Source organism: Columba livia, chromosome 5 (assembly GCF_036013475.1).
Source record: "Columba livia isolate bColLiv1 breed racing homer chromosome 5, bColLiv1.pat.W.v2, whole genome shotgun sequence".
Taxonomy (NCBI): Eukaryota; Metazoa; Chordata; class Aves; order Columbiformes; family Columbidae; genus Columba; species Columba livia.
The window spans coordinates 28,034,628-28,048,443 of record NC_088606.1 but is presented as its reverse complement, the minus strand read 5'-3'; the positions used below and the strand labels follow the sequence as shown (position 1 = coordinate 28,048,443).

Sequence of the window (13,816 nt, the reverse complement as noted above, 5' to 3'; positions counted from 1 at the left end):
GTCTGGTTAACCAGATGGGGTGATTGGTCTGGCTGAAATAGAAATGTTTCTTGGTATTTGATAAGCAATGTAGCACACGAGTCTCTGGTACACACCTAAGGGCAAACCAAGCAAGACCTGGAATCCTAATTAAGTCAGAAATAAATGAGGGAGGGGGTGGGGGGGCAGTGGTGAGAAATTATATTTTCAGGCACGTTTGGTTTGCAACCCAGGCCAAAGTGGCCACAGCAACATACACAGAATAGCAAGAGGGGCAATACCCAACAGGAATGAGCAGCTGGGGATTACAGAAGAAATTGGGTTGTTTGAGGAGCTAGAGAAACAAGAAGGTATAAATGACACCCTGCACTGCTGCTGCTGAGCAGAAAGGGAATTTCTTTATGAATATCAAAAGCTAATTTCTTGCATTTTGAAGCAAGAAGGTCTGACAAAGAGACAATATAGCAGTACTTTTGATTACAGAGACATGCACAGATTTCCCTTCTAAAAGTGATAGTCCAGTTATTGCTGTGTGATCTCTCGCTGATGAACGATCCACTCCAGTGTCAAATGCCCCCTCTCCTGCTGCAGTGGCCACAGTGGGCAGAGGAACAGCCTCCAATCCACCTGTCTGCCACAGCAGCTCTCCTCAGGAACAGGAAGAGAAAATATCTAACAACAAATAAAATGAAAGAATAAAAACGAGACTAATTTCTCTCCTGGCAAGGTCTTTCTGCCATCTCATCAACTGGCTGCCAGGATTTGCCTAATCTTGCATACATTTGCATGAGCAGCAAGCAGCACAAGAAAAGCAATGGGAGAAGGCAGAGGATAAACCGGCAACACGGCTTCATAAGTACAATATAGCCACTCGCGAACTGCAAATACAAATCTAGATTTCCTAAAATTTCCTCTTACTTTGTCCTTAGGTTTCCTGTCTCAAGTTCAGTCTTATGAAGGATAGTGGACAAGGTTCTTTTCACAGCACTGCAGTACATCTCTCAATGTATTTTTTAAAATGCAGTAAGAAGAAAATTAAAACTTCTTGTTGGGACACTAGACTGTAATGTGAGACCCACTTCTGCTCTGCTGCAGATTTCTACTGTAACTCTGGCAAAGACACTTATTTTTTGTGTATCTATAGTTTGACAAGCATTTCTTTTGCTGACAATAGCCGCTTGAGCATTATTACTTGGTGGTTTTTTTTGAGTGGTTATTTTTAGCCTGAATTGGTTCACCAATATAGTTCATCACACCACACAACAAATATTTGCACTGCAAAACTCCAGTTGCAATGTAGAGAGAGAAATTACTGAGTACAACTTGCTTCAGCACATCCTGCTGCTGAGAGAAACAAGCTAAATGACACCTGCTGTTTCAGACCCCAATTTGTAAAATAAGATTAACACTTTTTTCCTCCATCCATCATCTTTCTCATTTAATATTGTTAACTTGGAGAGAGAAACAGCCTCTTTCTTTGTGTCTGAGCGGCTCTACATGGCGCAGTGGGATACCCCTCCGTCAGCTAAGCCTCCCAAGCCTCGCTACAATGCAAATGAAGTTGTTTGACAGATCTATGCACTCATCTATCAATAGCTAATTGAGTTCAGGGAAGGGTTTTCCATTTTAGTATTTCTAGAAAGGATATGCAGTTGCACAATGCTGTGAAGTTTAAAAAAAAGGGGGGGGGGTGGATTATGTGAACATGCAGATTTCTGTCCCAAAGTGATAGAAAGAAAATAGAGTTCTTTATCTCCAGTTGCAGAAAACGTTAATTTTTTTTTCTTTTTTCTTTTTTTTTTTTTGAGCTGTTTTTGTTTTCCTACCCATGTTTAAGCCTTTGGCTTCAATACCACAATTCCTTCAACATAAGGAGCTGGCCATAAAATTATTATAGTTAAAAAAATAAAAGAAAATGTGATAAAATATTCAACACTTTCTAATTCTTAGCAATACAAGTAACATTTAAAATTTACCGTCTCTCTGACTACTCTTGTCTTTCACTCTCTTCCTCTTTTTATCCCCCCAGTGGTTCCTTTCATCTCCTGCATTACCAAACATTAAATTTATAAAGTTATTTTAAATAGCTTTTTGAAGCATAGCAGATTATTTTTTAATTAATTGTTATAATCCATACTTGTGTAGCCTAAAAATGTAAAGTGGTTCTCAACACACATATGTGGAAAAAGGTAGGCAGGAAAAGGCAACAGAATAATGTACATGGAGGAACTGGACATCCTGGACATTACTTTGACTCTCACTACAAACAGAAGGGTTAACCCGAAAACTCTTAAATCAACCCTCCCTTACACTTTTCTGTCCATCCCCAGTACAAATGGCTATAGAAGCAGCTTGCTAACCACACGTTTCTCTCTCAGCAAACAACTTGTCTGGTGTGTGTTACCACGAACCTCCTCACATCTCGAGAATACAGGCAGTTCACAGGCACTGTCCTCAAGGACCAAGAGAACAAGCTCATCTGTCCATGTGAAATGACGCTTAAGATATTTTCATGCAGGGGCATTCCTAAGTATTAAAACCACGAAGTTACTCTCCCAGGAAGCAAGAGCCAGAGTAAACCTCATCTGCTCCAAATGCAAGGTACCTTCTCTGACTGCCTTTTCTGAAGGATAAGCAAATAATTCTTCATCAGAAAAAACCCACCACTTGCACCTCACTGCCTCTGCTCATGGAACTCCATAGGGAAGTAAGAAAAGCCCAAGAACAAAGTATGCCTACATACGAATCCTATCCCAGTTCACTGCTGGATGATGTCTGATGCTATTAAGAGGAGGACAATTCTAAACAGAAAAGGAAGTAACTTTGGGAGTAGAGGAAACAAATAATAAAAACCTAGAATGAAATGAATGGAACAAAGACAAGTACAAAGGAGTGGAAAAAGCTGTGGTTTGGGGTTTGGTAGTTTTGTTTGTTTTGTTGTTTGGTTTCGGATTTTTTTGTTCCACTGGAAATACGTGGCACAAGTTTAAAAGGAGGTAAATGGTTCACTATACTGGTCACAAAGGTGCTCCCATGAATTGGAATCCAGCCTTCTGTATGGAAATATGAAGAATGCTTAGTGACTCCAGTCCTGCTCTAGTGCAGAAGGCAGCAGGATTTTTTGTGGCTGCCTCACTGAGCTCCAGGGCAACCAAATCACTTCATCATTCTATACCTCAATTTTCACATCTATGTAACAGCAATGATCAGACCTACTTCTCCACTGCAAAGTATATTGAAATTTAAAGAAAAGTAATTTATACTAAAAAAAAGAAGCAAAATCCACAATTGCTTGTATTTCTTCCCCCTCAAACATATTTTTTTAATCTGAGAAGCAGCACTCAGTTTCCATCAAACAGCTTTTTTTTTTTTTTTTTTTCTAATATTTTAACTCAGAATTTTTGCAGGAAGAGCATGTACTGCAAGTTGCATCCCCCTATCCCCCTTTTTGCAATTGTCCCCAAACATTACCTTGAGCTGGTTACAGAAAGAACAATGACATTTTCATAGCTAACACGTAACAAAAGGATTTCTAAAACGCAGCTTGAATTGTAGGCATTTTTAAATTACATGTTACATTTAATCACCACACAAGAGACGATTAGCAGCCACCTAGCAGCTCTGCAAGGCAGAGGGTGCCGTTTCTGGGGTTTCTAGATCTCCTTTTGCATTGCTATCTTGTGCGCCAGTCTTTTCTTGCTCTTCCACTTGAATATTCGGTACGCACCTCAACTCTAAACTTATCAGAATCACCAGCAAGGCTCTTGGCAGCGTGATAGAGCCTCAGAACAAAAACGGTGCAGAGAGGAGCAGCTGGTCCTTTTATTGCTGCGCTGGGTCCCTTTGTCTGTTCCGCACCCTGGAGGCCACTGGGACAAACTTGCCAGTGGCTGCACTGAATTTCACTGCCCTGTCTTTAGTGCTCGAAGCTGTATACAGAGTGAAAACTAAAAATTGTTAAATAGGGCTTCACTCCCTAACAGGAGCCGAGCACAGCGAGGGGGGGCAGAGAGGGAAAAGAAACTGCCGTGGCAAAAGCAGCAACTGACATACCGACAAAGCATGTTCAGTCTGGTGTAAACCAGAAATGCACGGGTTCACTTTCTACCAAAAGCATTCTCCTGTACTGCTACCAAAACAGAACTCCTAGCGCTTGCTTGACTTCCAATGTTTTTACTTCAGTGGTAATTAAATCAGCCTAACAAGTTGGGTTTCTCAGGTTTAACATTTAGAAATAGATATGCAGGCATTCTGTCTAGGGAACAATGCCATTAAATAGTTAAAACAACTATAAAAAAAACCACCGGTTAGAAAAAATATGCATGTAGGAACACAATGATCTGTACAAGAACAGGCAAACAAAAAGCCCACAAACCAAAACCCAGTGGTTACAAACTACAAGCTATTTTCTGTCTGAGTACTGCTGGCCACTTTCTAGGAGTCAATGACAGAGGGAATCTTAGTTTTAAGCACCAGGCAGTCCCTGAGCAAGCAGCAGCATCCACTTTTAATAAAAAGGTTTAGTGACGCTACTAACACCTCCTTGTCAAACCAAGTATAGAACTTTTCTTTCCCTGTTATACATATGCAAGTTGCAAACTAAAAAAAATAGAGCTCACTGTGGTAGCACGCTAAGACATTGTTTCCAATGGGGGAACTTAAGCTGAAGGTAAGATCATGCAAATTCTACACACTTGGTTTTTGAAACATGTCAAACACTGAAGATCTGTACCCAGAAAGGGCTGCATCCCACAAGTTTGCCAGATGCCTCTCAAACACAGGTTTCCTTGACGCTTGGCAGTTGCGCCTTCTATTTGCGCCCAGAAGTTCCAAAGTCAGAGCACCTTTCGTGTAACTGCCTAGCACTCAGAAAAACCAAAGAGGTGTGTGGTTTAAGTTTTCCTTACTACATAGTCACTCAAAGCCACGGCTCCTCCAAGAGCTCTCTAATGACAAAACTAAAATCTTGCCTTCATTCAGACTCATATCCTGCTAAAAGCAGCCCATTACGCAACTGAAAACATGAGACGCTTGGCACCAAAGGTAAAGCAAGGAAGAGAGAACCCGATGCTGTCGTGTAATGGTTAGGGCAGTAAGCCAGAGCTGAGGAGACCTGGGATCCTTCCTGCTCCCTCAGCTATGTAGATTATTCTATACAGTAGCATAATCTTACAGCGATACCATTTATCAGAGCAGAAGAGATGCACAGGCACAGTATGGTAAACAAACATGTAAGACTTAAGACATGCAAATCACATAAGATTGTTTTCCCTATATAGTTTCTTTGTCACACAGTATAAAGCACCTAAAGGAAAACAGGATTCCCAAGTTAAACACAAACAAGAAAGCCCACTATCAACAAAAGGTCAGGCAAAAAACATGAACCATCATTAGATTATGGCAGAGTTGGGACCACCAAAAAAAAGACGCAGGAGAATTGCTAAAAAATTTCCTCTCCATTACTTCAGGGACATCTTTCTTCTTTTAGTCCTTTTCCTCTAACTCATGATGCCCGATGTATGTCCATAACCTACTAATAGCCATGTTCTTCCCCTTACAAGCTAAACTTACAGCTGCGAGCAAGATGCTGTTGCCAAAATACTCCCAGAGAGAGTCTGGAAATGGAGGCATGTACTGTACAATGTATTTACCACTCTGCGTGTGCAGGTTAATATGGCAAACACTGAATGTACTGTCAATTAACTGTCCCAGGCACATGTTGTAAATCTAGTCCTGTGGCAGGAAATAAGCTGCATCATGCCTGGCTTGAAAAGGGCAGACAGCCTTGAGTTGACCAAACACACTTCGCCAAGTAAAGCTTGTGAACAGCTGCAGCTTAAACCACTCCTATGCTCTCCCCTTTCATCTCAATCATTTGCTGCATTTCCCTCTCCTAGAGGTCATCACACTGATGACAAAAGCCTGTGGAAGGGAACCCATGCCTGTGTGTCAGTCTCTGGCACAGATCTAGCTCAAACTCATCTTCAGTGTCAACTGATAACCAGGCACCAGACTCTATGCAGGAGCAGCTGAGAAGCAGAAACAGTTTCAGGTCAACTGTGCCACAGGGCACCAATGTCTACTGTTAATACAGCAAAACCCACATTTTCATCTTAAACTGCTGCAGCAAAATCTGCCAGAGCCTAAGGATTTTGTACGCAGTCATTATCGGAGGAGAATATCAACGTAAGAGGCGGTGTAGCAGTCTCTGCTCTGGGGTGCCGCCAGTCTGTGCTGCACTGGTGACCCACGCTGCGCTTCCCCCGGCGAGGAGTGAAGCGGTGCAGCCCAGCACAGAGCATCACTTGTCCTCGCCACCGCATCCGAAGGGCAGCCTGACCGAGACAGCTGCCTTGGGAAGGACGAACCACCTGCACACGCTTCTCCAAGACAAAAATCCCAGTTTTGAATTGCAAATGCATCCTAAGGAATCATGGGAAAACAAGTGAATTTATGCACTTTGGACCTCCTCTTGCCCATAATTGTGCTTTGGTTTAATTTCTTCTTGCAACCCTTTATTTCTAAGTTTTACAGCATGAACGCAAAACCCAAGGATCTGAAAGTTCGCAGTGTAAATCTTTACTATGTTTTACCGCAAATATTCTGCTATCGCTGAACAAGGTGATCGAGATAAACCAGGCCTATATTGCTTTCACAGAAACAACATAAAAGGGAGGACACATTTTTACCACCTAAGAAACTCATGGTATAGTTGCATGATACATTGGCCTCAACAGCAATGCTGAATTATGGAGTATTCCCCCCCAAAAGTTCACTTATTTCTGCCCAACAGTACAACTTGCCTCACAGTGCATCTGTATAACTGTATGGCCACATGAACAAGATCACTGAAGTGATCCAGGTTAAACAGGCAGAGTAAAATATGCTCTAAATTAATTAATACATGTAATTCAGGACATGCAGAAAAGAAAAATAATGTTTCCTCATGATCTATGGCCTTGTAACCTGATAATCTAACATTTTTAAATTTTACAGTGGTACATAGTAATAGATCAGTTATTTGTTCTTTTCCCCAACATGTCCCTCTAAAGCATCCAGCCTTACAAAAGAAGTGAGTTCGGAGTGCATGCTTTTTCTGTGTTCTTTGTGGGGTTTTGTTTGCTTTTGTTTTGTGGAGTTTTTGTTTGTTTGGGAGGAGGGGTGTTTGTTACAAAATCTTACACAAAATTAGAGACGTAACAGTTTCAATTCTAAAGCTTACCAAGAGGTGCTTTGAGAAACCTGCGCTCAATCCCTTGTTCTATCTGAAGCAGTGCAGATGCCAAGTAGTGGACCACGTTATTAACTGGCTGAGGAGTACTTGTACTTGTTGACGCAGCACTTGGAGCTTCAGTTTTTAACCCAACAAGTCTAAAATAGAAATATATTAAATTATATGTTTTAACATATTTTGAATTTGATCCCATAGATATTTGTACAGGTCTGTATCCAGATTTTTATTTTCACTTCACGGACATGCATGGGCTACAGATATGAACAGACAGTTATCCCAGTTCTCATATTTGCTTAATTAGTCTAATAAATCTAGATAAATAATGTTTCAGTAACAATTATCTAAATGTCAAGAAATGCATATGACAAATTTCAATACTATTATTAAGATTTCCAGAAGATTGGATCCAACATCCATCAGCTAGCTTAGGGAGATTTCTGTGAATTATTTTCCCAATGATTCTTCAGTGCAAACACTTCCAGGGGTGAGGTGCAGCCTTTTAGAATACTTTCATCTCCAGAAGTTCAACTATATATACCCCCACAATTAATAAGATTTTTGAAAAGAAAATTAAATACAACCAGAAAGCATTTTAGAATGTTATATTAAGAATTGTTAACTTCTACGTTCTCATCCTTGGAGGATTTTTCTAAAACATTAACTCTCTTTGACCAAAGACTAAGTAATCATTTCCAAGTGTAGTTAATCTTCCTGAACCACAAACATTACATTAAGTATAGTGTAGAAAAGCAACTCACACTAAGGAAAATAAAAATCAATTTCTACTTGGGGTTTATAAAAAAAAAAAAACTAATTAAGACTGTCTGGATTCTGCTTTATTCTGGTGAAAGAGCAACGCTTTTGGTTGTCCCTATTCTTTTTTCACACTTAAAAGCTGTTCATTATATTTTGCAGTCACACACATTTTGAGAGCCTGAAAGCAAACAGAAAAAAAGCTGCATAGTTATTTACATTTCACTAGTCAAACTCCAAGGTCTTAATGAGATGTCACTCGCTCTGAGGTGGATAAAAAGCCCAGCATCAAAAGCAATCTGTCACATGATTTCAGAATCCCATAGTCTCTGTTTTAATATGCAAGGCTTTATTAGAGCAGACTTCATTCAGAAACTTTGACTGAGTCAGTATCAAATGGAAAAAAAACCAAAAACCAAAAAACAAAAAACAACAAAAACCAAAAACGAAGCAACAAGCTTCTGCAGTTGAATTGGGATTTGGCAACGGAGCAAGTGCCAAAGGCAACTGGAGACAGATAAATTTTAGCTTCTTAATTAAAACACTGGAATATTTCTATGTTGTGGTTTTCAGGAAGCAAATGTCTAAATTCTGTCATTAATATAGAGGATGACCCTATTCATTTTGCATGCAAGTAGAGAACTTGGATCTGAAGGACAGTCTTACATGAAAATACTAATTCAGCCAACTGAAATAAAAAGGAAAAAAACTTAAAGAACTTTAAATTCCTACATCCAACACAGCATTCAAGAGTCCACCCAGAAATAAAGCTTTCATAAAAGTCTAATTGCAGAAAACCTCACAGAATACATAAGCAAACAGTATGTTGGTATAATGATCACCGCAAATGAATCTTTTTTCCTGCAATATTTCAACATTCACATTCTATAGAGACATACAACTGTACACCTATTAAGTAAATTAGATATTTCTGCAAAGAAAGAATATTTAGAAATCTTCACTTTCTATAGTTTGATTTACAACAAACAGATATAGTGTAGACTCCCACATCTGTCTCAAATGTTTGTTTAAAAAAACCCAAAACAAACCAACAAAACAACACTATATGATTTGAGGTTTCCTCTCTTACTATGCTGCAGCTTGCTCTGCAGGATGATCATCATTCATAAATTATAAGATTATATCTCTGATGTGCTGCATTGCTTAAGGTTAATCCAGACGGTGGCCTCTTGCACTGATGGGTCTCGCTGTGACTCGTGAAGAGGTACAGTGGCCACTTCAACCAGCAATTTGTTACTATTACCATTTTCCCTTTGAAACACTCCTACTTTTCCCACAAAGTGTTGGTTTTTTGTTTGTTTGTTTTTTCTTCTGGAAAACAAACCGGAATTGCCAGATTAACCTTTCTCTGCATTTCAAATGATTTTAAAATGAATTAATGTATTACTTATTTGATAATTGATGTTCACTTTGAGCAGTGTAGTATCTGAATAGTAGAAGTTGTTGTAAAAATTGATGTCTTAATCTTATATGGTAATAGAACAGTGTCATTTACAAAATATAAACCAAAGAAAAATGTCACATTTTACAACTCAAATCTTAAACACTATTCCAAAGAATTTGAGGGTAAAAACACTTTTAAGGTTAAAAAAAACCCCAGAGCACCGCTGTAAATCTCACAGGGAAGAGTCATTATTTAAATCATAGCTCTTACCTGTCTTTCACAATAAACTTATCTTGTTCATCAGTTTCCATTTCTTCAGATTCTTCATTCACAGTTTTAATTATACCATTTTCCTTGTTTTCATCGTTCAGGAACTCGTACCGCCCATGTTCTAAGGCTGCTCTCCAAGACTGTCTGTCTGTAACCTGAAGCAAACACAGAAACTTGAAGTTTCTAAAAATCAGAGGCCACAAACTTTTAGTGCCAATTACTGTCTAAATTTAATTATGCTTTCAGTAAAACCCATACCATGCAAGAGTTCTCATTCAAGCTACAGACTTGATGGCACCACCATGCTATGTATGCTACAATTCACAAATACCTTAATAGCCCCCAATGTTCCTTGGTAGATCCTGTCTTCAATGTCCAAAAGAAAGTCTCGAAGTCTCAGCTCAAGCTGCTTCTCTGCAGATACATAAGATCCATCATGGGCATTTGACATCCTTCCCCGTCCTGAAGAAGGTCTGATGTCACTTTGAGGTTTGTCTGCAAAAATACCGAGTAACCTCACGTTAGTGGACTTTCTTCCTTAAAGCAGCTGCTGTTGGAACAAAACGTAGCACGGGGCTGAACAAACTGAAGGCACAGGTTCAAAACTCCCTTCCTGTAGGGACAGTTGCCAACACCAGCAGCTCCATGACAACTGAGGCACCTGATCCAACCACATGAAGCAGTTTTAAGGGAAGACCTACGGATTAGCATCCGCTCATCCCAATGCAAAAGATGACAAATTCTTGTAAATTTAAAAGTCATTCTTTCGTCTTAAAATGCTTTCTGAAGTAGTAGATGGTCAAAAACTGCTGTAAGTGCAAGGAGGGAAAAAAAACACCAAGAGAAAGAATAAAGTCAAATGTCTAGCATTTTTCATATTCGGTGGTCCTTACTTTACAGGAGAACTCCTCAGTTTTCTTTCTTGCATGGATCTTTATCATGACAACATTTAAAATAAGCATGTGCAAAGGATAATCACAAAAACTAACAGAAGAAAATATAATCCCTTTTAAAAATCTAACTTTAAACCAAAACTAACAGATCAAGATGACACAGGCACAGACTAGACTGATTGTGTCCTCTAATTAAAGGCTGGGAAAAAACAGAACAAGACAGCAACATAATTTATGAAAAATATGGGAAGAGCTGATGATAGGCAGTCATGCAGAAATCTCTTCATAAAAGAACTGAAAATTCATGCAAAAGCTCAAAAGCCACAGGAAAGAGCTGAAAGTATGCCCAGATCCTAAATTAGTGCTTGTAAATCTGCATAAGTGGCAAATGTTTTGGTTCCCAGGATTTATATTAAATTCTAGGAGTGCAGTGATGAGGAGGTAAATGCAAAAACTTGGAGGTATTTAATAAAAAATTACCGTAAAGCTGTAAGGAAGCACAGGATGAATTTTCTAAGGTGCTCTCGACTGCAGAAACAATTGCCTGTTACTGAAAGTAACTATGCAAATATTCTCAAAATGTATACTCATATACTCTGATGTCTGGATGTGAGAAAAGTTTTTTGGCTTAAAATAAAAGGAAGAAATGATTTTTTTCTTGAGCAAAACTGAAACAGCAGCAATTGGCTTGCAAACAGTTGGTGAGGAAATGTTAATGGATACTGGAATGAAATCAGCTAATAGCACGTATCAGTTTTATTTCAACGCTCTTTTGAGTGGGAATTAGAAAACAGAGAAGGGCAGTTTAGAGCACCAGAGAATCACTGAGTAGTTCCCATTTGTTTTGCAAGTCATTTCAGTGAAGACAACAGGGCAGCAGCCGAAGGCCACTGCAGAGAAACCCCCTCCCCAGCACAGCTGCATGTGGGCACCTACCACAGAGGGGAGGTGGCACTGGTATTAGAACACTGCATTTGAATTGTCTTTCTATTAAAGTGAAGTTCGAAGCTGGTTTTTTTGTTGTTTTTTTGTTTGTTTGTTTTGGGTTTTTTTAATCAACATTACACTATAATTCTAGCATAGAAAGATAAAAATCTATGATTGGGAAATCAAGTTGCTTCAGGACAGAAAACAACATACAAAATATAAGGGTGCAGCAACTAGAAAAATAAGGAACTACACATACAAACACAAATATATCAGAAAATGATAGATTTTCTCACAAAAAACACAAACATAGCCATAAGCCATGATGCCTCCAAATAAAGCTCAATTACTACGCAAGAACTCTGTCCTGTGCTAGTTTCTGTCAAAAGAAACGGTAAAACAGTTACAGATTTAGTAGTATTTGATGTGTTTGTGGCATGTTCTGGCACACGCACTCCAGTAAAACACAACTCATCTCTGTCATGAATAATTCAGGTACACTAAAATACTGACAGTAATCTGGCATAATTCAAAACAAACTGCAATTTCTTAAACATTACCCTGGCGAGTTTCATTTTAGTAACATCCTCTACCCACCAACACACCACAAACAAGCCAGCTGCGATCTTGTGTATGCAGAATTTTATCAGGGATTGGAGCTAATGCCTTGCCAATAAATGGCAAAATACTTGGCTAGGAGAAAAGGGAAAAAACCCTAAATCGTAGGTCTAGGATGGTTTCAACTACATTCCTCAGTTTTGAAACCCATAAAACCAACACTGCCCTGTAGATGTGTCCCCCTCCTGTAATAAGCCTCAGCCAAAAGCAAAAGAAGGTGAAAAAAAAATAGAAAAGAAACCACTGCACTGACATTAACCCACAGAACAACCAACAGGCTACACTGTTTTTTCCTCCCAAAGCTTTTAGTATGACCCTGCGATATACTGTCATTCCCTTCTTCACAACAGGCCAGTAAAGGCTTTCAAATAATCCAAAGCATTATAATGTTGGCAAAGAACGTGCCCTGTTCAACGAATCAAGGTAGTAATTGTGTCCCTTTGCAATGTTTCTGTCTCCAGTGTCATATCTGTGTCTTCTTTCATCATACTGGAATTGAGGACATCAGATGATCAATACTATGATTTGCCTTCAGCAGGTATTAATCTTTATTCTCCAGTTAATCTTTTCCCAAAGCTCAAATTACTGCCTAAAGATGTTTGTTTAAAAGCCAATCCCGTTTTAATAAGCAGTGAGATAACAGAAAAGTTATTGCTCTTTTCAGGATAAAACACCAGAACAAAACTAAAATCTATCATGGGCAGAGGGAAACAGGCCACACGCCAAACCTGTTTTCTATAGACTGAAATAATGCTTAAGAATAATTCATATTTCTTAGGAATTAAAATTAAACGTGAATTAGAAGTTTCTAGAATATTACATAGAAATTACAGCCATGGAAGCAAATTAAGATCCGGAAGTCCTCATTTACCTGGAATATGGAACTTTTCCACAGGAAAACTGCTTAGTTGTTCATATATTCTACTTTTTTCTTGTAAAAGAGTTTCTTTTAAGGCACTCTCCCTATGTCCTCGGGAATTGAGAGCCTCTAGGAGTTGGTCCAGTTGCTCCCGAGAATTGTAAAAGCACCAACGGTTTGGTTTATATACTGGCCTTGGCACTTCTACAACAACACTGGTGTGTGAATCTTGGTCAATATTGGAGGTAGATTCAGAAGATTTCAAAGACTCTCCAGTTTTACTGAATACCTGAGGTTCATTTGTGCAAGACTGTACATTATTCTGAAAGGAAGAGGTTCGAGGCAGCAACATATCTTCTGTGAGACCAGAATAGTCCTCCTCTATAAACAATCCAGGAACAGAGGGGAAAATCCAGTAGCGTCGGTACAGACGGTCACGACCTAACGGGGTGATATTTGTGCAGGCTGTTGCATTCTGAATCTTTTCTAACAGTTCCTTCTCTTTCTTTTGTTGCTCTTGTTTTAAAGCTTCTTCCTCTTCAGCAGTAAGAGGTTCACTCTTTTCACAAGGGGTCTCTTCTTGTCTTGTAAATTCTTTATATCCATTTTGCCCTCTCCTTCCTAAAATTTAAGGGAAAAAGAATGATATGAAGACAGTTACAAATTCTTTCTTTAACCAAAAACTCAAGTAAAGGGCGGGTTTTGGTTCTGTCCCTTTCTGATCAAACTAGTTAAACTTACCCTGTCAAAGACCATCAGCTCAGTCAAGAAACAATACTAGTTTTGTCAAAGAAAAATTCAAGTGATTAACCCCCTTCTCTTGATAAAGAGAAAGCTATCTTTAGCATACTTTCACTTCGCAGAAACTAGACCAAGTC

At 39.1% G+C, this 13,816-nt stretch overlaps 1 protein-coding gene across 2 annotated transcripts in view; it reads right to left on the bottom strand.

The window, feature by feature from the left end:
• The window catches only part of BAZ1A (bromodomain adjacent to zinc finger domain 1A), a 64,463-nt gene that overhangs the window by 7,953 nt on the left and 42,694 nt on the right, over positions 1-13,816 (bottom strand). For both annotated transcript variants that reach the window (XM_065064059.1, XM_065064060.1), the window contains 4 exons: positions 12,951-13,559; positions 9,973-10,136; positions 9,642-9,796; positions 7,202-7,350 (listed from right to left, as the gene is read on the bottom strand). In XM_065064059.1, coding sequence (XP_064920131.1) covers positions 7,202-7,350; positions 9,642-9,796; positions 9,973-10,136; positions 12,951-13,559 — 1,077 coding nt within the window. The remainder of the gene's footprint in view (positions 1-7,201; positions 7,351-9,641; positions 9,797-9,972; positions 10,137-12,950; positions 13,560-13,816) is intronic.